At 55.8% G+C, this 21,551-nt stretch overlaps 1 protein-coding gene across 1 annotated transcript; it reads left to right on the top strand.

The window, feature by feature from the left end:
* Positions 1-11,564: 11,564 nt before the first annotated feature.
* ALX3 (ALX homeobox 3) lies at positions 11,565-21,066 on the top strand (the record flags this gene model as incomplete). Its single annotated transcript, XM_079934193.1, has 4 exons — positions 11,565-11,841; positions 16,981-17,297; positions 20,148-20,276; positions 20,690-21,066. 4 exons carry the CDS (start codon positions 11,565-11,567, stop codon positions 20,996-20,998), a joined length of 1,032 nt encoding a protein of 343 aa, XP_079790319.1. The 3' UTR covers positions 20,999-21,066.
* Between the last annotated feature and the right edge of the window lie 485 nt (positions 21,067-21,551).

Genomic DNA, 21,551 nt, shown 5'->3' with positions numbered 1-21,551 from the left:
AGGAAAAGCAGAGGAGAAGGTTGGTGAATCAGATAAAACATCCCTGGGTGTCACAGCTCCCTGAAGGTGAGAAATGCCAGCTTCAGAGATTTCAGGGCTCAGGAAAGAATCCCAGGCTCGGGAAAAGAAAGTCAAGTTCCCATTAATGTTTGGGGCCGGGGAGGGCTCTCTAACAAGAGAGGCCAGGGACTCTGTCCTTCCCTGGGGCTTCCTCCCCTCACCCTCTTGCAAACCATCTCTATCTAGGCCTTTGGAGGAGGAAGGGAGTGGGTTTCTCCCTTCCTACCCCACACCACTCCCATTGAAAATCCTTCAGGAAGGTCCAGTTTACACTGGAGAAAGCAAACTGGTTCCTTCCTCTTTTGCTAGGAAATTTAGACCACAACAGAATTTTTGTATGAATTTCCCAGGAATCTGGGCTGCTGTAAACAGGCTATCTGTCATGGTTCTGCTCTTTTAGAGGAGTTACTCACCCCAAAGTCTTGAAGGGCCCCTCATCCTCCTCACACCACCGGATCTAGGAAATTGCCCTTCTCCTGAGCACAGGTACGGGAGCCCCAAGAGGTGACCCGATGGCCATGGTGGAGGGCAACTCGCTCCCACGGCGTCTGACAAGGGCCCACATGTTTCCCGTACAGAGAACAAATCTGCCCCATTAAAGCGTTACTCTGTTGGGGAAAACACTGATGCAATATTGGAAACATGCTGGGCCCACTGTGAGAGCCGGAAGCAGAGGCAGGTCTTCTCAGGAAGGCAGAGAAGGCCAGTGGGCGAAACTAATCCCACCACGTCCACCCTTGCTTGGCCCTGCAAATTGAGGGAGGGATTATTGACCAAAACATCCACACACAGAGGGAGCCTATGGGGCTGGTGGTGCAGTTACAGAGAAGGCAACTGGGGATAGACAGGGGAAGAAGGTGCTGGTGACTTGGGGGCCGCTGCAGGAATGGGACCTGGCTGCCTGGACTTGGGGCCAAACTGGAAGGAGAGTCCATTTCCCCGAGCCTAAACTTTACAACCAATAACTCCAAGGTTTGGGCCCCAGCGACACTGCTGATCTAAATGGTTTATTAACAAATGGAAAATATATAAACACATAACAATTGCCTCTAAGAAAAAACTTATTAAAATCCCCCCGTGTTATTTTCAAGATAAACAGCTGAGACCATGTGGGTGAGGGGGAAGGTGGCTGTGTCCTAATTAGCTCTCTGTTCCTGGCAAAAGTTCCCTCTTTAGGCCTCAGTTCCCTCATTTCTAAGTGAAGATGACAACCTAGATCAGTGATTCTCAAGCTCTAGTCTGCATCTGTATCACCCGGAAAAAAAATGTTAAAACAGAAATTGCTGGCTCCACCCCAAGAGTTTCTGACTTAGTAGGTCTCACGGAGCACCAACAATCTGCCTTTCTCACAAGTTCCTAGATGCCACTGCTGCTGGCCTGATAATCTTTGGGCTAGATGCTGTTTAAACTCGCATCCAGATCTAACACTCTGTTCTATCTCCACGCCCTTGTATCTTCCCCTCATCCCTTGAGGTCTTTGGAGCCACATAAGAGAGGGCTGATGTTTTCACACTCAAGCTTGTATCCCCTGTCATCAGTGCAGGATAAATCTTTCGCTGGCCAACAGGGACTGGTCACCCTGCCCACTGAGGAATCCCTGCCCTCTCAGTACACATATTCCAGTTTGAATTAACCCCAGCTGGCTGACTGCAGGGCCTGAATCTCCAATAGTGGCTCTAATGCTTCTTTCCCTTTGTACCAAGCAGGGCTGGGCCTAATCCTAGCTAAATCTCAAGCAGGCCTTCAGAGGGGTTGGCAAGAGCCCAGGGTACATCTTCAGGCCCCTCGATGTAGCCTAGTATCTGCCAAACACTTGGCCCGACACACACATGCGCACACTCCGTCACACAGAGAACCCCGGTCGTCAGGAGAACTAGTTTTACTTTGATGTACCTCTCGCCGCACATTTGTTTCAGCTCCTCTCCTGGAGCCACGGCCTTATTTATCTTCTTGGCATGGGTTCTTAGAATACTTCCATTCAGGCAGCAGCAAAATCACTCAGCTCCACTGTTTTACGAAGTTTATCAAACAGCAAAATATCCGGTCTCTTTGTCCGATGGATCTGGTGTGAATGTGCCTACAGAGCTGCCTTTCCCCAGATGCCCTGGGGTCTGTGTGTGCTTATAGATACTCTCCCCTCTGAGGACCCCAAGAAATCCAGGGCTTGCCTACTTATGCTGCAAGGGGCCCCCAGAGCAAACGCAGGGCTTCGCGGCATCTTCCCGAATAGGGAGACCCAGCCACCGTACTCCACACGTGCACGCACACTCCACCAGCAGAGCCTCAGGCGCCCACAGCGGACTAACAACCCGGCACCTCACCCCCGTGGCCCCTCTCCAGGCCTGGCAGAGCGCCCCCAGCCCCAAAGGACGGAGCTGCTTCTAAAATCATCACTGTCATCTCAGTCCTGAAGTTTGGGAGCTCGGTGGAGGGAACCACCTCTCCCGCAGCTGAGGGCTCGGGCCCTCTCCACCCACTTAAAGGGACCAAGGTTTCGACTCAGAACAAGGTCTCCTCCGCTGCTCTCCCCCCACCTCAAGCATCCTGCTTGCTTCCCAGGAATCATCCTCAGGGCTGGGCTCCCTGCCTCCGACAGCCCCTGCAGCCTCACAGCCAGGGCTCTTTGAAGAGCAAGAGAGTCAGTAGCCAGGCCCACTCTCACTCAGCACCTGGGATGCCCCGTGCTGTCACCAGGATGGCACTGATCACAGGGTTCCAGAGCCCAGAAAGTCCACTCGGTGCCCTCCTCCCTCTGCCCCTTAAGGAGATCCCCAGTGTCCAGCGGGTAGCCTGGGGCTTTGGAGATGCACTGGCTTTACAGTTGACAACGTGCACTGACTGAGTGAAGGACCCCTTTCAGGATGGAAATCTGGCTCAGAGGTTCAAAATGTCCCCTGAAGCCATGTCTCTGTGCCCTGTCTCTGCAGCCCCCGTTCTCTGGGCTGCGGGTCATCCATACACCCCACCACCCATGTGACAATAAGTCTGGTCTCTCCTTCCCACTAACTACCTCTTCCTTTCAGCCGTCCCTCTTCATTTCCTCGGCCACACCTCAGTCAGGCCTTAGTCACCCCATGCCTGGACGACTTTCCTATATGCTGACTATGTCCCTTTCTCGTCTGTCCCCTGGCAACTCTGGGCAAGTTACTTACGCTCTGTGTGCCCTAGTTTTCTCATCTGGAGAAATGATGGTACCTGCCTCATAAGGAATTACATAAGACAATGTACTTAAAAGACCTGGCTCACAGTAAGTGTTCAATAAATGTCAGGTACCATCATTACTATTATGATTCTGCTCAAGCTACCAAAATCATATTCCCAAAGCACAGCTCTCATTCTCCTGCTAAATAACAACAACAACGATGACAACCGTAATAATACTAACACTTATTATGGGCCAGGCCCTGCTCCAAGTGCCTCTCAATACCCTCCCCACTGCCCAAAAGAAAGTAGGCGCCATATTCTGCATGTGCCACCTTCTGGTGCTGCCCAGCCTATGTGTCGTCATGTCTGCTACTCCTTCACAAAACCCCCTGCAGGAGGCAGTCGAGCTCCCTGTGCCCAGACGCGTCCTGCCCACTCGACCCACGCTCAGCAGCTACCCTCCTCTCCATCGGCCCACATTTTCCTGACCCTTCACATTTTCCTGGGCTGCTCAGAGATCTCCCAGGATTCCCTGAGAGGGGGAATGATCCTTTGCCTTGGTCCTCAGGGTGTGCAGCTGGGAGTCCAGGGCTCAGTGCTAATGTGCTCATGACCACCGAGTGGTGTCCTTCTGCACCTGGAAGTGACCTGGGAGTGCAGCAGCCCCTCCCTGCTCACATCTGTTCCTCAGCAAGGGCAGCCTGTCTCACCCTTAGCAGTTATCTTAGAGGACTACTGTTCACCTGTCCAAATCTCATCTCCCCAGGAGAAAAAATCTTAGAAGAAGGACCCACTCCGGCTTTGGAGTCGGGGTGCATCCCCCCGGTCCGCAATTCTGCCCAGCACGGTCTCTGCCTCACCGAATGCTCAGATCCACTGAATGGCTGGGGCAGGTGCAGCCCTTGTCTGTCTTTGAAGACTCAGGCAGTGTGCCTGCTGGAGATGGTGCAAGCTGACCGGGCCACCTGCCTGGGGGCCTCCTGGTTCTGTCATTTAGGAAGTATGTGACATCTTGGGCCACTTACTTCATTTCTCTGAGTTCTATATTGTCATCTGTAAAGTAGAAGTAATAATAGCTACCTCCAGAGCAGATGATATGAAATTTTAAAATGTAGAGTGCCGAGTTCAGGCAGACCTCACGATGGGCTCTCAACACTATTTCCCCTCCCCATCGCTCAGCTCAAGCTCTAAGGCCAGGGTTCCCTCTGCTAAGCTGACAGCGAGGCAAACAGGGAATCTGAATACCCTTCTCAGATGAAAGGTGAGTCTGCTTCCTTCCTCCACCCATGTGAACAAAGGGCCCCCCGTGGAGCCCTGATATCAGCTCACTGTACTGAGGGAGCCCCCTGGGAGTTTGCCTGCTGTGACAGCTGAACACCCAGAGTGCACAAAACGTGTATGGTCCCATTTGGGGATCTCCCCAGTCTCCCTCAGGACAGGCAACGTGGCTCTCACTGCCCAGTGGGCTTTGCCACTTGCCTGCCAGGCACCCCATCATGCCCCGTGAAGTCCCCTTCTTAACCCATCAATGCAGCCACTCCTCCCGACCCAACATCTGACATTAGAGCCTTGCCTTCGGGGTCAGGCAACTTGGGTTGGGATCCGAGCAGCACTCAGCAATGGTGGGATACACGGTGGCGCCCAAGGAGCCGCAGTGTGGGATCCTCTCCTACGCAAAATCAGGACTGATTTGTGTGGCCAGTAGAATATGGCAGCAGTAACGGTGTGTGAGTTCCGAGGCTGGGCCATAAACGGCATCTCAGCTTCTACCTTGGTCTCTTGGTTCATTCTCTGTGGGGCAAGCCAGATGCCAGGTTATGAGGCAGCCGCGTGGAAAGGCCCACATGGGGCTGAACTGAGGCCTCCCGTCAACAGTCAACACTAACCAGCCAACCATGTGAGCGGGCCACCTTGGAAGCAAATCCTCCGTAGCCTGGCCAATGTCTGACCTGGGGTCACGAGGCACCTCAAGACAGACCACTCGGCCAAGATGCTCCTGAATCCCTGACCCGCAGTCACTGACTATTGCTGTTTTAAGCCACTAAGTTTTGGAGTGATTTGTTATGCAGCATTAGATAACGAATACACAGACCAGTCTCAGCTTCTTCATTCTGTCAAATGGGAATATTACTACCGACTCTGTAACACAGTTAGAGAGGACGGGAGACGGTGTGTGCCTGGCACACTGTAGCTGCTCTGTGAGTGGTGGATACTATTATTGTTACCAATCCTGCTCCCTCTCCTTCCCAGGAGACTCCAGAAGAGGCTGGGCAGAGGCCCTTCCACCCTCTTCACTTGCTTTTCTCCCAGTCCCTTGTAAGGTGCAGGCCCGGCCTTCATATTCTCTCTTCCTCCAGCGCAGGAGCAGACCCTGGGCTGGAGTGGATGTATGTGTGACATGGTGGTGAGCTCCATCCAGAACCGTGGGGTGGGTTCCGCTCACATTTCTAAGGGTGTTCAGTGGTGTGTGTTTGCATTTCCTTTGAAGGGCCCCAAATGTGATAATTACATACTTGTTAGCCCTGTAAAATAACAAATCTGGAATCTACACTCTGGAACCAATGGATTTCCTGCTGAAATGAGTTCAAGGGGTGCCCTGACCAGCATTCCCGGTAAGAGCCCTGCCCCACGAGGTCTTGCAGACCACCTGTCCGCCCACATCCCTCAGCTCCTCTGCCCCTCCACTCAGCTCTCCACCTCATGGCTCCCGGGAGCAGGTGTGCTTTTCTGTTGCTGTTGTTTTCCTGTTTTCTTAATATGCGCCCTCTGGGTGTGGCTCCTGCATTCCCGCCTTAGCTTAGGGAGGCCTTTAGGGACTGGGGCTTCCTCCTCTACGCCTCCCACTAGCGAGTCCAGCACTTGCAGCTGGGCTTGGCAGATGGTAGGGACTGACACCTGAGGTGCCAGCCTGCCCTCCCCCCAGACCTTCCCTTGATTCCTGTGGACTTCCTCCCACCCCCCCTCCCCAAACTCTCTGCCCGCCCAGGCCCCAGAAATATTCAACAAATCCAAGTTCCCCAAACTTGGCTTCCTCTTTCTCACCTCTGGGCTGTTCTCTCTGGAATGCCCCCTCTCCCTGCCGTCTCCATACACCTTCCCCTGGTTGACCCTCACTCAACTTTCAGGGTTCAACCTGGAAGTGTTCCATGGCCAGCTGCCCCCAGCCCAAGGCTGGGAAAGTGCCCGTCTCATGGCCCCCATAGCCCCCTGTGCCCTCCTGCCTCAGCACAACATACCCTGCTATATACGTGTCTGTCGCTCTGTGTCTCTCCTTGCTGGTGTGGAAAAGCCCTGAGAAAAAGTGGCCTGTCTCTGAGTCTATCCCGACCGCACAGCCCCACTGTCTGGCACATGGCAGGCGTTCAACAAATGCTTGATGACTAAACGAATACATAAAACCGATTGATCAAAGTGCGAAAATTGCCAAGAAGTCTAAACCTGCCCCCCTCTGTTTCACACCAAGAAAGAGTTTATCAAAAACACCCTCACAAAATGACTTCCCCTGGTCCATGCCGCCACTTGCCTCAGAACCCAGTCACCTCCACTCAAAGGCAGCAAGGCACACATCAGGGCAAACCAGACCCTTGGGACACCGCCACATCCCAGACATAGCTCCACCTCTCCGGCCCCTGCCCCCATTCCAACCCGACCCGAGGGAGGTGGGTGGAGAAAATGAGCAGACAAATACAGGTTCGGGGGGACTCGGGCTCAAGAAACATCTCTATGCATACTGTTTCATTCATTCCAGAAAAGCTGAACTACAGAAGCATCCCTCTCAATTCTCCAGGGGAGAAACTGAGGTACAGACAGGTTAACTGGCTCTCTCAATGAACAAGATCAAATCAACAGAAGAGAAAAAATAGCTCCCTAACTGTCCAGAAATTTTACTCCGAAGCACAGACTTCAGCCTGGATTGTCCGAATGAAAGCCAAGGATTCTGGGTACCCACAGCACAAAGCTACTGCTTTCTTCCCCCCCGCCCCGCCCTTCCTTTCTTTCTTTTAAATATCATGGATGAGGAGGAAGTACCGGATCTGAAGGTTTATTTACCATTCCTTAGCCTGACCTTCCAGGAAGAATGTCACTAATGAGAAACAATCTACTTGGGCTCCCCGACCCAGAATTTTCATAGGGATCAATTTAGGATTTCAAAGTCTAAACAGGACAAGGGTAATACTGACTGTCTTGCCTTCAAAGAAAAAAAAAAAAAAAAAAAGCAACTGAGTTTTTCCTGTCTGGAAGGAAGTTTTGTATATGTCAAACAAATGTCAGATCTGAGGTTCCATCTTTCCCGTTGTTCTGACCGCGTTTGGACATCCACTGGGAGAGAAAGGAGCACATTCGCCTTCGTGTGGTGTAGGCTGAGAGAAGTCGAAAAGGAAAGGAAAGCTGAAGTTGGGACTGATGTTTCCCTAATTCAAGAACTGACCTTACAGTCGAGCCTAGAAGCCAGGAACTCTGCTCTGGAGACCAGATTCCATTCTCATTCACATCCAAATGACGATTTTTTTTTTCACTGTGGAGGAGACATTTCCATTCCAGCAAAGTTTACACTCCACGAAAGCAGGGGTCATGTCTGTCTTGCTCTCTGCTGTATCCCACTGCCAGCAGATGCCTGTCACATAATAGGTCCTCCTATTAAATGAATGAATGAATGAAACAACCAGTCACTGTAAAACAGTTGCCTAGAAACAGCCAATAAGTATCATTTCCTTTTTTTTTTTTTTTAATTTATTTTTTGGCTGCGTTGGGTCTTTGTTGCTGTACGCGGGCTTCTCACTGCGGTGACTTCTCTTGTTGTGGAGCACGGGCTTTAGGCATGCAGGCTTCAGTAGTTGTGGCACACAGGCTCAGTAGTTGTGGCTCGTGGGCCCTAGAGCACAGGCTCAGTAGTTGTGCAGGGGCTTAGTCGCTCCGCGGCATGTGGGATCTTCCCGGGCCAGGGCTCAAACCCGTGTCCCCTGCATTGGCAGGTGGATTCTTAACCACTGTACCACCAGGATAGTCCTTCATTCCCATTTTAAAAGTAGGTTTTCCTCAGCAGGTGGAGACATTTTTTTTTACATGATAGGACCCAGAATTGTCTGGATCATCCTATCAGCTCATCTCACTGAGTCTTTGGACACTACATCAGTGACAAAATGCTATTGTAATTCAGCTGGTTATTAAATAGCACGAACGGTGAACTCACAGATTCTCTTAAAACTCTGCCCCACGTCTGGCTGTGTTGGTGGGTCGTAAAACCTCTCAGGTGTTAGATGCCCTGTTTCATTTGGTCTCAGCTTAGCAGAAACCACTCTCCACCTACTGTCCTGGCCACCACAGCTGGGTATGGCGAGTCTCAATAAACTGTCACTTGGTGATCAGAAAGGCAGCAGTACGGCTCCATCTTGGACCAACTGTCCCCATCCACTCTGGCCTCAAATTCCCTCTCAGGAAGAAGTTCTGACCTTCCTCTGGGAGAAGGAGGGTGTGCATCGAATGATTCCAGCTTTGTTACGTTAGCTGAAGAACGACTGAGAGACAGCTGGTGTCAGGTGGGAAACCATGGATCTGAGCGTAAATTTAGGTTCTGCTACTAAGTGGCTGTATCCACGCTAGACAGATGGCTCCCTTCTGTGGCCTCAGTCTCTCTCTGTAAAATGGGGATAATAACTGTGCCTCCTTCCTGGGGTTGTTGTGAGGGTTAAGTAAGTCAGTATAGAGAGAATACATTAGACAGTGCTGGCACACTCTACATACTATGGGTTAGCTGTTGTTTTTATCTGTAAAATGAGGGCCCTATACTTCATGATCCCTCAGCCCTCCTAAGAAGGGAAAACTTAATAACTCTGAGGTTGCATTTTTGTTTTTCCTATGCACCTGCCCAGACCATATACGGATAAAGGTAAGAGTTTGCACTAGTGGTTTAAAAGGAGAGAAGGAAAGGCTCCTCTCAGTGCTCTGTTTTGCAGGGTCCTGGAAGAAAACCCTCCCAGAGGGGCAACCCCATCTACCTAACCCAACTTAAATGTAATCTGTAATTTCCTGCTACCTCAGTGCAATTGGCAACACCATCTCAGCATGGAAATTGGTTCTGTTCAAAGAGCGGGAGAATGGCAGGAGGAACTTCTGGGCTCGGGAAGGGGTGCAGGTCCCTAGGGCTCTCTGTTCAGCCCCAGATTCTGGCCCCTTCCACCTGGGGTCAGGAGCCTTCCACCAATTCAGTGATGTAACCCAGAAATCTGGGCTGCAGTTTCTGTATCTCTTAATGATAATGATAATCTCTTAAATGAACACAGTTCATCACAGCCATCAAAATAAGTGCTTCTCAAATATCCCTCATCCATGTGTGTGGCCCATTTTTATGATGAGTAAACTGAGCCTCAGAACGGTTATCACCGGAGGCAAAACACTTGGCATTTAAGCTAAGCTGCCTTGTTTAGACTGTTGATGATGTTTTTCCTGTGTCATACTTCCATCTTCCACAGTAAACTGCCTGATTACTTTGTTAAACAGAAGAGGTGTCCTGAATTGATATTAACGTGCTCCTAAAAAAGTCAACAATATCTACAGCCTTACCCCAATATCTGTTATTTTTTAAATTGAGGTATAGTTGACTTACTGACCCAATAACTATTGAAAAACCCTTATTAATGGGCAAAAGTGATCGATACAAGTTGGTTGCCCAGAGCTGGGATCCACTGGATCCTGGAGAATGGATCTCCCTGGGGAGGCCAGAGAGGAAGCTTAATTCCAAGCTAAGCCTCCCTCTTGGCTGGAAATAGCAGCCCCAGGTGCTCCCATCTCACTACCCCAGTCTGCAGTCTGTGATTAGGGGCCCTAATGGCCATAATGCCTCCAATGTGGTGTTTAAACCAATAAGGCTTCAGAGAAGTTACGGTATGTTTAATAATGGCTTAATGACTACTCGTGAGATGCAAGGCTTCTGGTTCCTGTTTGGCCTTGATTTACAGCCCAACTCTGGCTGAGGACAGCCAAGAAACCCCCTCTAAGCCCCCAGCGGAAGAGGGAGGTGTTCACACCAGGGCCCTTGGATTCCTTTAAAAATTGAGAATTCAAATGAAATACAAATGATGTTTGACTCCCCATCCCTCTTGCTAGCCTCTGGAGGCACTGAAAATAAAAATCGGTGTAACCAGACCTAGGGACTCCTCAATCCACTGAAGTAAGCAGGGTCCTAGGGCCCTTGGGTGTTTCTTCCCAGATCTTGGGTAGGGTGGAGGTTGTTTCACTTTTTGGAAATTCTAAGCTACTGCTTTAGTCCTCTGCTTCCTCTTGGCTAGGGAGACCCAGCTCTCAGGAGATGGAGCTCCCACCTTGGCCTCCTTCCAAGGTGGCAGGCCTGGGGCAGCAGAGCCCCGAGGTCTGAGCTGCAGACAGCCTCTCTCCAGTGGTTCCCCAGGCACTTCCAGATCATTTGCCCACTAAAAGGCATTCACTCCCTGCCTGCTGTTCAAACACAAAACCCTCTAGGTATTCCTCCACCTGCTCCTAAGGTAACCTCTGCTGGACTCTGTTCAGTCCTGAGCTGCCTCTGGGAGAGCCCCTGTCTGCTCTGGCCCTGCCTCTGCTTCTGAAACCCACCAGGAATATACAGAAAGACTATGAGGATTGACTCTGTCCAACCTCCACAGTCAGATGAGGACACTAAGTGGCTAGTTCAAGGCTCCACAGCTAAATAATGATCGTGCCCAGCTCCCAGCCCCCATTGCCAGATAAGAGCTGTTTCCACACAACACTCCCAGTGACTCCTCTCCCCACCTCTCCCCGAAACAAGAGCTCTCTAACGGAGGTGTTTTTGCTGGAGGCAAGTTTTTCCAACTCCCAGTAAAGAGAGTTAGATAAAGTCCCAGCCCAGCTCCTACCTGCTGCCTGGCCATTATCCCAGGCTAATGTCAGGAGACCAGGCCTAAAAGTATTTGTTGTGGGTGGAGGTGGTCTCTACCCCTGAACTGCCTCACCCCTCCAGGGTCAAGAGCCTCCAGGCCAGATATCAGGGCCAAGGGTGCTGCTCTAAACAAGGGACTCACCAAGATGGGCAGACAAAAAGGACCCTGCCCTCGAGAGGGGGTGGTTTCCTCCCCCTCTCCAACTGCTTCTGATACCGCGACTGGAGTGAATCAGGGGGCTCCCGGGCTCCGAGGGGTTAACCCGCGCGGGGCCGCACGTGACGTGGATGGTTCCAGCATTAAGTCAGAGTGCGGCCCCCTCCCCTGTCCCCCGCCCCCCGCGGCGCGCGCCGCTCCCGGGGGCTCCGCGCCCCCGCGCCCAGGTCCCTCCCCCTTGGCGGGCGCTCACAGGCCGCGCGGGCAGCGCGAGCCCCGGAGCCCCCGGCGGCCTGTGTGCCCCGAGCCGGCATGGACCCGGAGAGCTGCGCGCCTTTCGGCGTGGGGCCCGGGCCTCGCCCCTACGCGGCCGCCGGGGATGAGCCTCCGGGCCCCCAGGGGACCCCGGCCGCCGCGCCTCACCTGCACCCTGCGCCACCCCGCGGCCCGCGGCTGACCCGCTTTCCGGCCTGCGGGCCCCTGGAGCCCTACCTCCCGGAGCCGGCCAAGCCGCCCGCCAAGTACCTGCAGGACCTCGGCCCCAGCCCGGCGCTCAACGGCGGCCACTTCTACGAGGGCCCCGCGGAAGGTAAAGCGCGGCGCGGGGCGTAGCGCGCAGCCCCTACCAGCTCTCCGTCTTCCATCCCCGGGCCCGCAGGGGCCTCCCCGCTTCCCTCTCCCGCTCACCTACTCTTAACTTTTTACCTCTCTCGCCCTTCGCCGCGGCTCCCTCTGAAGCCGGACCGGTGCTGGTCCCGGCCGGGCGAAAGCCAGCGCGGTGCGGGAGGCAGAGCCACGCGTGCCTCTGGTGGCGGGAATGGGAGGCGGGAGGTCGAGAGAGGGTGGAGTGGCGACGGCCCGGGGCCCACTCGGGCCCGAAGGAGGCCGGAACCGGGAAAGAGAGATCGTGCTTGGCCGGAACTGACACCGACCCAGAAGCCCGGACCGGGCCCAGGACCCGGGCGCCACACTTAACTCTTGGCCCGCATACGGGGAGAGAAGCGCGGCTTTTGTGTCTGGCGCCCGCTGAGGGCCCTGAGGCTGGCCCCGACCTACAGTGGCCAAGCCGGGACTCAGCCGAGGGCTACGGCCTGGCCTCCCCGGGAAAGGCTCTGCTGCCTGCGCCTTAGGCGCTCGGCGCAGTGGCCGCGGCTAGTGCCGCAGTGCCGGGGCCGTTCTCAATACGGAATAACTGTGTTCTTATTTCCCAGACTAACCTGGCCTCCCCGTCGTTATGCACGGCGATGGCCGCCCTTCTCGCAGTCTTGGCTTCCTCGCACTGGATCGTCATCGCGGGGCCGTCGGGAGCGGGCCTAACCCCTGGGTGCCTCCGGCTCCTGGGCCAGTGCCCTATTCACTAAGGCCAGTTGGACCGCGCAGTCTCCCAAGAACGCGCCTGAACTCCGGGGCCTGGCGGGCGGGTTCGCAACCCCGCCGCCGCCCGCTGCACCGGCTGACCTGTGGAAATGTCGGTGCCCGCGCCCGCCTCATCTTTGCTGCTGCATCCCGCAGCTTAGGCCCAGAGCTGGATCCTCCGAGATCGGCTGCAACCCGCCTCCGCCCCGCTGGCGCCTCGCGGGCCTCCTCGGAGAGGCCAGGCAGCTCGGGCCTTCGCCCAGTCGGGGCGGTGGGAATGTGTAGGGGAGGGCTGGGAGGTGTGTGGGGGTCAGCGGAGGAAATGAGCGAGTCCGCGGAGCTTCGTGTCTGTGCCCTTTGAAAGAGGCTCTCCTGATAAAAACCACAGTTGGGACTTAATGAGAAGCAGTTGGCCTGGCTCCTCTGATCCCAGACAGACGGCGGCGGCCGCGCAGCGCCGTGAGCACCGCCGGGGACAGGTACCCGGCCTGGCTTGGTGCGCCACGTCCGGCAGGACCCACCCTGCAGGTCCGAGTCCCTGCTGGGCGCGACGGATCCCGCACTGACCGCCAGGATCGCGACCGGCCCCGGCCCCAGCGCCGAGCAAACTACGGAGAGCGCTGGAGCAGAACGAGCGGGCGGGGAGGAATCTAGCGACGGCGAGGGTGTTCACAACGAAATGCGTGGAAAGAAAACCAAAAAGTGTAAACAACCACCAAAAAGAGGGAAAAGGAAATTGGACAAAACAACAGAGGAGAGAGGAAAGAAGGAGAGCTAAAAGGCGGTCGGCGAACTGGGCAGAACGGAAAGGAATAAATGAACGAATGAAAAAAAGAAAGCAAGGGGAGGATCGAACGAAGCGGGTAAATGGAGAAGGAGGGAACGGAGGAAGAGAGAAGCAGCAGACAATACGAAAGAAAAAAAGGACATCCTAAAAGAGTAGAAAATAGCAAAATGGGAACAAGTGGGAGAAGGAAATTAACGATTCCAGCTGAGCAGAGGACAGACCAAACGAAAAGGAGGTGCGGCGGGTGCGAGCCGAGTCTGGGTAGAGACCCCGGCTGCCACTGGATTCCTCAGTGCCCTGGCCTGAACTCGGCAGGCGGGCGGGTGGCCTGCGTCCCTGTGGCAGAGCTGGGCTGCTAGGGAGGGACAGCCTCGGGGACTGGGGCCCGCGGTCTGCTTGGTGGGAAATATTGGTCAAAGGGAGAGCCCGCTTAGTTTCTTGGCTTTTAAAATAACGAGCTCCGAGCGTTTCCAGTTCAGACCAGTGAGCGCGCAGCTGCGCCCATCTGCTGCGCGATCCTTGCGAGGCCGGGCAACTGCGCGCTCGAGAGCCTGGCACGGCGCTCCTCTCCAGCCCTTGGCCGCCCTGTGCGGAGAGCGCCCAGCCCTGGTCTGCACCGCGGTCGCGTCCTGGCGGCGCCAGCCATCTTCGCGCCCTCAGCGCGTGGCTGCTCAGAGGGACGGAGAAGTGCCTGGCTGTTCCTTCCTGCTCTGCCGGGGTCTGTCCCCTAGCTTGGCTTCTTGATCTCGGAACGCGCCCGCCGCCGCTGAGGCCCTGAGCCGGATAACCAGGCTGACCGCGGTCTCCGGGCCGGCCGCGGACTTCGAGAAGAGTCCTCAGCCGTTGGCCCCCGCTGAGGCCTCTAGGGCAAGGCTGGGAACCTCGAGGGAGAGCACCAAGGCCCCACTGGGGGTTTACAAACGGCGTGTAGGTCCACACCAGCTTCGGATATTCAGCCGGAGCAGCGGAAGCGCAGGCTTCAGAGCGCTCTGCGGGTCGCTTGGGAAAGGGCGCGCGCGGAGCAAGGCTGCCGCGAAAGCTGAAAGCCGGATGGCTGGTCCTGCGGCGTCGATGGACGCCATCCATGGGGCCAGTGGGGCTCCCGGTAGGCAGCCGGAGCCGTGCGGCTCCCGAGCTGCCAAGGCTTCGAGGCAGCCGCTAGTAGGGGCTCTGGCAGCCCCCCGCGTGGGGGAGTGCCCGGGGTGTGAGAGCCCAGTCAGGGACAGAGCTCTGCTGGTTCTTGTCTTTCAGGCCCAACAGACTGCTGCTGTGGTTCTGCGGTTGTGCAGGCCACGGACACCCCAGTGCTGAGCTCCAAGGCTTCTTGTCTCCAACGGGAGCACTACCCTCTTAATCACCCAGTGTCCCCACCAGGTGCAAGTGACTCCTGTACAGAGCCTGTGCACATCTTAAACATGCACCGGGCTTACAGTGCACCTTTCCCCTGATAAGCTTAGATTCAAGCTGCTGGCTTCTGTTCCTGCTCTGCCTTTCTTTGATCGCTGCCCTTCGCTTAGCCCACCTCCATCTCTTTTCTCTTCCGGGCCTTGCTCCTCGGGAGGCCGCTTGGTGTTCTATGAGGCGTGCCCCTGTCTCCAAAGTGGGGGACTGCTGCCCTTACACTGGAGTCCTCCAGGCGGATGGAGGTTCCAGGACAATGGCAGTGAAAAGGGAAGAAGTTCTGTGGGCGTCTGAGAGGGCTGCAGAATGGGCAGTCCTGGGAGGCCACGTCCCAGGAGGCCAGCAGGCTTGGCTCTGTTTTTGGATAGCTATTCCGAGACGGGACCTGCTGCATTTTCATCCTTTATCCTGGTAGCTAGGTGGCTTAAGGTCAAGAGGGCAAGTCCCAGAGCTCCAGGTCTGATCACTTCCAATCTGGGCAGATCCTATTGAGATAGTCACTGAGGGCCCAAGAGGCAGATGAGCCAGCCCCAGAGCTTTGGGGAGCCCTCTGCAGTGACATCAGTGCTCCTCTGACCCCGTCCCTGAGCCACCCTCGCCCTTTTCTGCCTGGAGTCCAGCTGTCCCTCCCTCTGAATCCAAGATACCGAGAGCCCTCCCTCTTAGGCCTGCTGTGTGTACAGTGCCCCCTCCCAGTCTCCCTGGTCTTCCCGACCATTTAAAATTATTTGGTTTAACTTCCATTGAGTCCTCCTTCCTCAGGTCCTACCAGGTGGAACTACCCCAGAACCAAAATGTGTTGCCCAGGAATAGAAGTCAGGGACTGAAGCATTTTCCCCACCTATGCTCCACCTGAATTACGAAAGAAGCCTGGTGTCTGGGCTGTCACTAGGCACTGGCCTGAGAGCGGGCCCTACCTGACTCTCCCCGGCCTCCAGGACACACTCACAAAGCGTAGCTTATTTCACGGCCTGGGTGGTCCTGGGAGGTCACCCACCACCTTCCAGCTGGGGGGGACCTTGCCCAACTTGTCCTCCACAGGCAGACAGGGACTCGTCAGACCCAGAACCCCAGCGCCCGTCTCTCCATTTCTATCCCCACCCCCCAAGCTGTAAGTCCTGGGAAAGAAACTGCCTCTTGGTGCCGGGTCACTGGGCCTCCTGGGGGCCAGGCCCCCCCTGGGGATGGGCCTGGGGCCAGGGAAGAGGCTGTGTGAATCAGAGGGGCATCTTTGTGGCGCTGTTTCTGCCATCCCAGAGGACTGTTAAGAAGAGATTTCATGGCGACGCTGCTGGGGGTCCTTGCCAGAGGGAGAGGGCGGGGTGATCAGGGTGACCTATTTTTCACCATGCCCCAGTTGTGGCAGAGCTCCATCAAGTTTCCTGAGTGAGGGCTAGCACGTCAGAGTGGGGCTGCTTGTTAATCGTGGGCAGTGGGGGAGCCATCAGAAACTCCTGGGGAGGGGAGGGGCAGACGATGACAAGAACGATGGGCTATGGAACTGTGCCCTGTTTCCACTGTCCCCTACCTCTCCTTTTCCGAGCATAGCCTGTCTCTATCTCCTGCTCTCTACTGCTGGAGCTTAAGTCCTTGCCCAAACATCAGTATTTTCAGAGGAATTTGACAATCCTCTTGAAGCTTCTTTGCCCCATCTTGCCTTTCATACCCCAGGGCAGGGGGACTTGACATTGTCCTGAGACTCGGGGTTCAGAGAATAAGGCCCAGCCAGACCGGCCAAAGGTGGTCTGAGCATCCCTGTCCCTATCCAGTCCTGGAGCAGAGGCACGGGCATGGGAGCCAAGGCCTGCAGAGTCAGGGTCAAGGAGGCCACCCCCACTTCCCGCCCCTGTGCTAGGCCCTGCCGTGGCATCCATCCTGGTACCTCCACACCCTGTGGGACGCGCCACCACAGAATACTTCCCCGAAATGAACCCCCCTCCGTCCCCAGCAGATCCACCCAGACCACAGAGCACATGGCTCCCCAGGGCCCCCTCCCCAGCTGGAGGCTCAGCAGGCAGGCCTCCGAATGCCAGGCTCCCTTGAAGGGTGGCTGCCAGGAGGACGGGAGGAAAAAGGAAGGGGGAGGCGGGGACTGAAGCGTCAACGTTCTTCCCCCTCCCTCTATTCCACCCACAAAACCCCCCGGTTCGGTTTCCATCCTCCTTTTTGTGTTTTCCATTGCAGCTGAGGAGAAGGCCTCCAAAGCTGCCAGCTTCCCCCAGCTGCCCTTGGACTGCCGAGGGGGCCCCCGAGACGGGCCCTCTAACTTGCCAGGCTCCCCAGGCCCCTGCTTGGCCGGCCTGCGTGTCCCTCTGTCCCCGGGACTCCCTGACTCCATGGAGTTGGCCAAGAACAAGAGCAAGAAGCGCCGTAACCGCACGACCTTCAGCACGTTCCAGCTGGAGGAGCTGGAGAAAGTCTTCCAGAAAACCCACTACCCTGATGTGTATGCCCGGGAGCAGCTGGCTCTGCGCACGGACCTCACCGAGGCCCGGGTACAGGTGAGGGCACCCCGGCCACAGGGCTCTCTGGCTGCCTCAACCATCCAGACCATAAGCCGGGCCCGGAGGGGCTGGGAGAGGTGGACGCTGGTTCCACACAGAGTCGGCCTGCCCCCGTCGGCCCTCCTGGGCTCCCCTCCACGCCCTGCTCTGCTGCAGCCACAGGCTTGCGGCCCAAGTTGAGGCTCCTGCATGGGATGGGGGTGACAGGCTCCTGGAGTCAAAAGACCTGTATGGGAGTCCTAACTCTGCCACTTCTAGCTGACCAGGTGACTTGGGGCATGTCACTGAATCTCTGTCTTGGTTTCCCAATTTAAGAAAAGGGAATGATAGTACTACCTACATAAGGAGTATCTTTGAGGATCACAGATGTGTGCATTTTGGAAGACGTGAAATGCTAAAACACGAATCCGGGCTTCTCCCAAGGTAGCTGCCCAGAGTGGGGAGGGTCCCTGCCGGGGGGGTCTCAGGATCGGTGATGCTTAAAGCCATCCTGAACCAGTGACCTCAGTCCTGCCCACTCCCAGACTGTGGTTGGGAGAGCCTGTCCGGGAGCCCCTGCCCACAACAAACTCTTCCCCAACAGAAATCAGGCCCCGGGGCGGGATGGGGCTGTTGCCAGCTTCACTAGGGTGGAGCCCAGCCTGTGTGGATGGGGTGGGAGGATGGAGGAATGCTGGGAAAGGACAAAGGGAAGGGAATCCATGTCCAAGGCATGCTGGAAGCGAGCAAGAACATGAAGGTGGCAGACAGGAGGTGGGGATGGAAAAGGAGGCTTCAGTAAGCGTCTGGCCCAAGAGGAAGATGGTCACTGCTGCCTTGCTCTGAACCTGCTTCATATGCAGCAGGCTCCCTGATGCCAAATAAGAGGCACCGGGAGAAGGCTTGGTTCTGGGCCTCTTGGGAAAGGTGAGGAGGTGACCTCTAAGCAGAGGACAGTCCCTCTCCCGGCAGAGGAGACTCACAATCTGGGTGGGGCCCCTCCAGAGGCTCCGAGGGCACTGGGGCAGGGGCCAGCTCTGGCAGAATATGGGAACCAGCAGTCAGTCTATAAAGAGGCCAGCTGCGGCCTAGCAGAGAAGGCCCTACAGCTGGATTCAACATAGGATCAGAGGGAGTTGGGCTGTTTCCCCTTCTCTGCTGGGTCTTCCTGCTTCCGTGTTCCTACCAGGTGGAACCCAAACCAGACTTCCAGAACTGTTCCTCAGGGCTCCTCAGGGCCTGGGGCCATCAGGGTAAGAGGCCCAGCATTCAAGGTAACCCCAGACCACATAAGCCGTAGAAGTCCAAATGTCACCTATCCAGACACCCCAGCAGGCCTTAGTGAGGGTGGGGGGACTCTGAATAGCTGCCCCGGTGCAGCTGCTTTGGGGAAGCGAAGCACACTTCCCCCACTGCTCTTCTAGGCCTTTGCAACCCTAAAAGCGTGGAGGCGTGGCCACAAGGCCCCCCAGACCTAGTCTAGAAGCTTCAGTGATGATTGAAGCCCAAGAGTAGGGATGCTTGGCAGATGCATGACACCACCCATAGACCTCACCCCGTTGGGAGGAATAAGGGGACCACACACGGGACAGTGCAGGGGGCAGGTTCAGAGCGAGGAGGGGAGAGCGGGGTGGTGACAGGGAAGAATTCCCAGAAAAGTGATCAGCAACTCCAGGCTCTTTCATCTCCTGCAGGGAAGGGAGAGTAGGGAAAGGAGAGCCGGTTGTGGGTCCTTCGTCAGCCTTGCCCCAGGCCTGCTCTGGGATGCTGCCTGCATGAGAGGCGGTGTGGGGAGTGAGGGACTCAGGTAGGGTTACTTTTACACACTCGCAGCTTCTTTTGTTGTGGCTCCCAGCTAAATCCCTGGAAAGCAGGAGGATTTTGGGGGTTTGGTTTGGTTTTGATATTGCCAATGTCTAGCCTAGAGCCTGACACATAAAAGTTTATTAAATGATAGAAATACACGATACGTGCACCAACACACATAGGGCACACACCAGATGACAAATCCACCCCAGATATGCGCACAGCACACAGGTATGCCACCCCACCCGCCAAGAGCTCACAGATGAATGGGAAAGGCGGATTCCAAACCAGATAATGGTAGTGGGATGTGGTAAGTATAATGAGAGCAATGCTGGCGTATTTAGGAAGTCCAGTGGAGGATGCCCAGCTCAGATGTATGTGTGTGGTGGGGATGGGTAGCGCAGGCAGGGAAAACGTGGGCAAAGGCAGGAGGAGTGAGAGAGCAGTGTTTTAAAGGCGAGCTGGGGTGAGAGGCAGCTAAGAAGAATTGAGAAGAACTGAGTGTTGTTGCCTGACAGGAGATGAGGCTGTGGGGAGGGGCAGGGTCAGTGCCAAGGGGCCTTGTGAAGGAGCTGGGCTCTCGGCCGAGGTCTCCAGGGAGCCTCTGAGAGTTTAAGCGGAAGCAGGACCCAAACAGAAGTATCTTTAAGATTTCTCAGATGCGGTAAGGTGGGAACACTGGGAAAGAGATGAGGCAGGGGGGCTAGACACCCAGCATATGTGTACTGGTCCAGGGCCTCTGAGGCCACGGACCCCAACGATACCCTTACCAGACACAGCCAGGCTGGAGAACCAGAGAGTGACTCAGCCCGGGAGCGGGGGAGGGCCTATGGGGCCAATAAACCCGCTCTGGGCTTGGGCCTCTCTTAGGCCCCATCCCAGCTCCCTCGCTGGCCCTGAGGATGATGTGAATTTATAAGCTCCTGCAACTCGAGATCCTCCAGCCTGGAGCCAGCTCCCCACCGCCCCACAAGAGGATGCAACCATCAACGGTCTCCCCGGTGGGCTCCACGCCTCAGGGCTGCTTTATCACCCCCTCAACCTCTCCCAACCTGCCCCCAGGTCTGGTTTCAGAACCGCAGAGCCAAGTGGCGGAAGCGTGAGCGTTATGGGAAGATCCAGGAGGGGCGGAACCCCTTCACGTCTGCCTATGACATCTCCATGCTGCCCCGAACCGACAGCCATCCCCAGGTGAGACCCCTCCCCCCCCAGACTCGGGGCCTGGCAATTCCGTGGGGAAGCCAGCAAGAGTGTGAACTGTGGTCCCAGGGAGACCTGGAGCAGCATTAGAGCTCCAAGTGATTGTGGGTAAATCACTTCTTCCCCTGCAAAATGGGCTCTTACCAGTCTCATGAATGGTGTATGCAGAGCAGCTGGTACAAAGGAATCACCAGAGGAAATCTCATTTTGAGATGTAATGGCAGGGGCCTTCTGAGATGCCACTGCAAGTGTTGGGGGCAGGAGGGAGCAGATTCTAGACCTGGACCAAGTGGAATTTTCTTGTAAAGTTTCTGGAGCCGTAAGGGCAAAGAGAGAGTCCCTAGGTAAGGAGGGCCCCTCAGGCTCCCGATTCATGGGTTTTCTTTTTCTTTCTCTCTTTTCAGCTGCAGAACTCCCTGTGGCCCAGTCCAGGGTCTGGGAGCCCCAGGGGGCCCTGCCTCATGTCTCCAGAGGGCATCCCCTCCCCATGCATGTCTCCATACTCCCACTCTCATGGGAATGTGGCTGGCTTCATGGGGGTACCAGCCTCTCCTGGAGCCCACCCTGGCATCTACTCCATCCATGGCTTTTCCCCTGCCCTAGGGGGCCCCAGCTTTGAGCCCTCCCCGGATGGTGACTATAAGTCTCCAAGCCTCATCTCACTCAGGGTGAAGTCCAAGGAGCCACCCAGCCTGCTGAACTGGACCACATGATCTGTCACGTGGACATGCAGACTGAGCTGCCCAACCCCGTTTCTGTTTCCAGCTGCTCCCACCCCACCCCGGCCTGGATGCCAGAGAGGACACACCTCTGCCTCCAAGGCCCAGATGGTTCCTGGAGGCCCCGGCAGAGCAGCTGGGACCCTCAGGCTTCCGCAGGGAACAAGCTACAGAATCTTTTCTGTTAGAATAAGGTGAGGCTGCCCAGGAGAAAAGGGGCTTCAAAGCAGGTAGGACTCTTCCTACCACACACTGGGTCCCCTCCCCCAAACCCTGGGCCAGAGGGAAAAAGATACTGCCCTGCTTCCTTCAGACTTTGTCTGAGTTTAACTGTCATCCCTCCAGCTGAAACAACTTAACTGGCGCTTCATTCAGGGAATGCAGGAAAATGGGAGGACGAAACAGGTTGAACTGGGCGGCGCTCTCTGCCTCTTAGGGGAAACAATCTTGTATGACAACCTAGGGCCGGCCTCACTTCCCCCTCCCACCACAAGGGGGCGTGCACCCAGCATCTGGCGCTGACAAGGGCCTGTAAACTGGAGGTCAG

Source organism: Stenella coeruleoalba (genome assembly GCF_951394435.1).
Source record: "Stenella coeruleoalba genome assembly, chromosome: 1".
In the NCBI taxonomy this organism is placed as follows: Eukaryota; Metazoa; Chordata; class Mammalia; order Artiodactyla; family Delphinidae; genus Stenella; species Stenella coeruleoalba.
The sequence above is the reverse complement of the archived record's forward strand: the minus strand, read 5'-3'. Positions and strand labels throughout refer to the sequence as shown.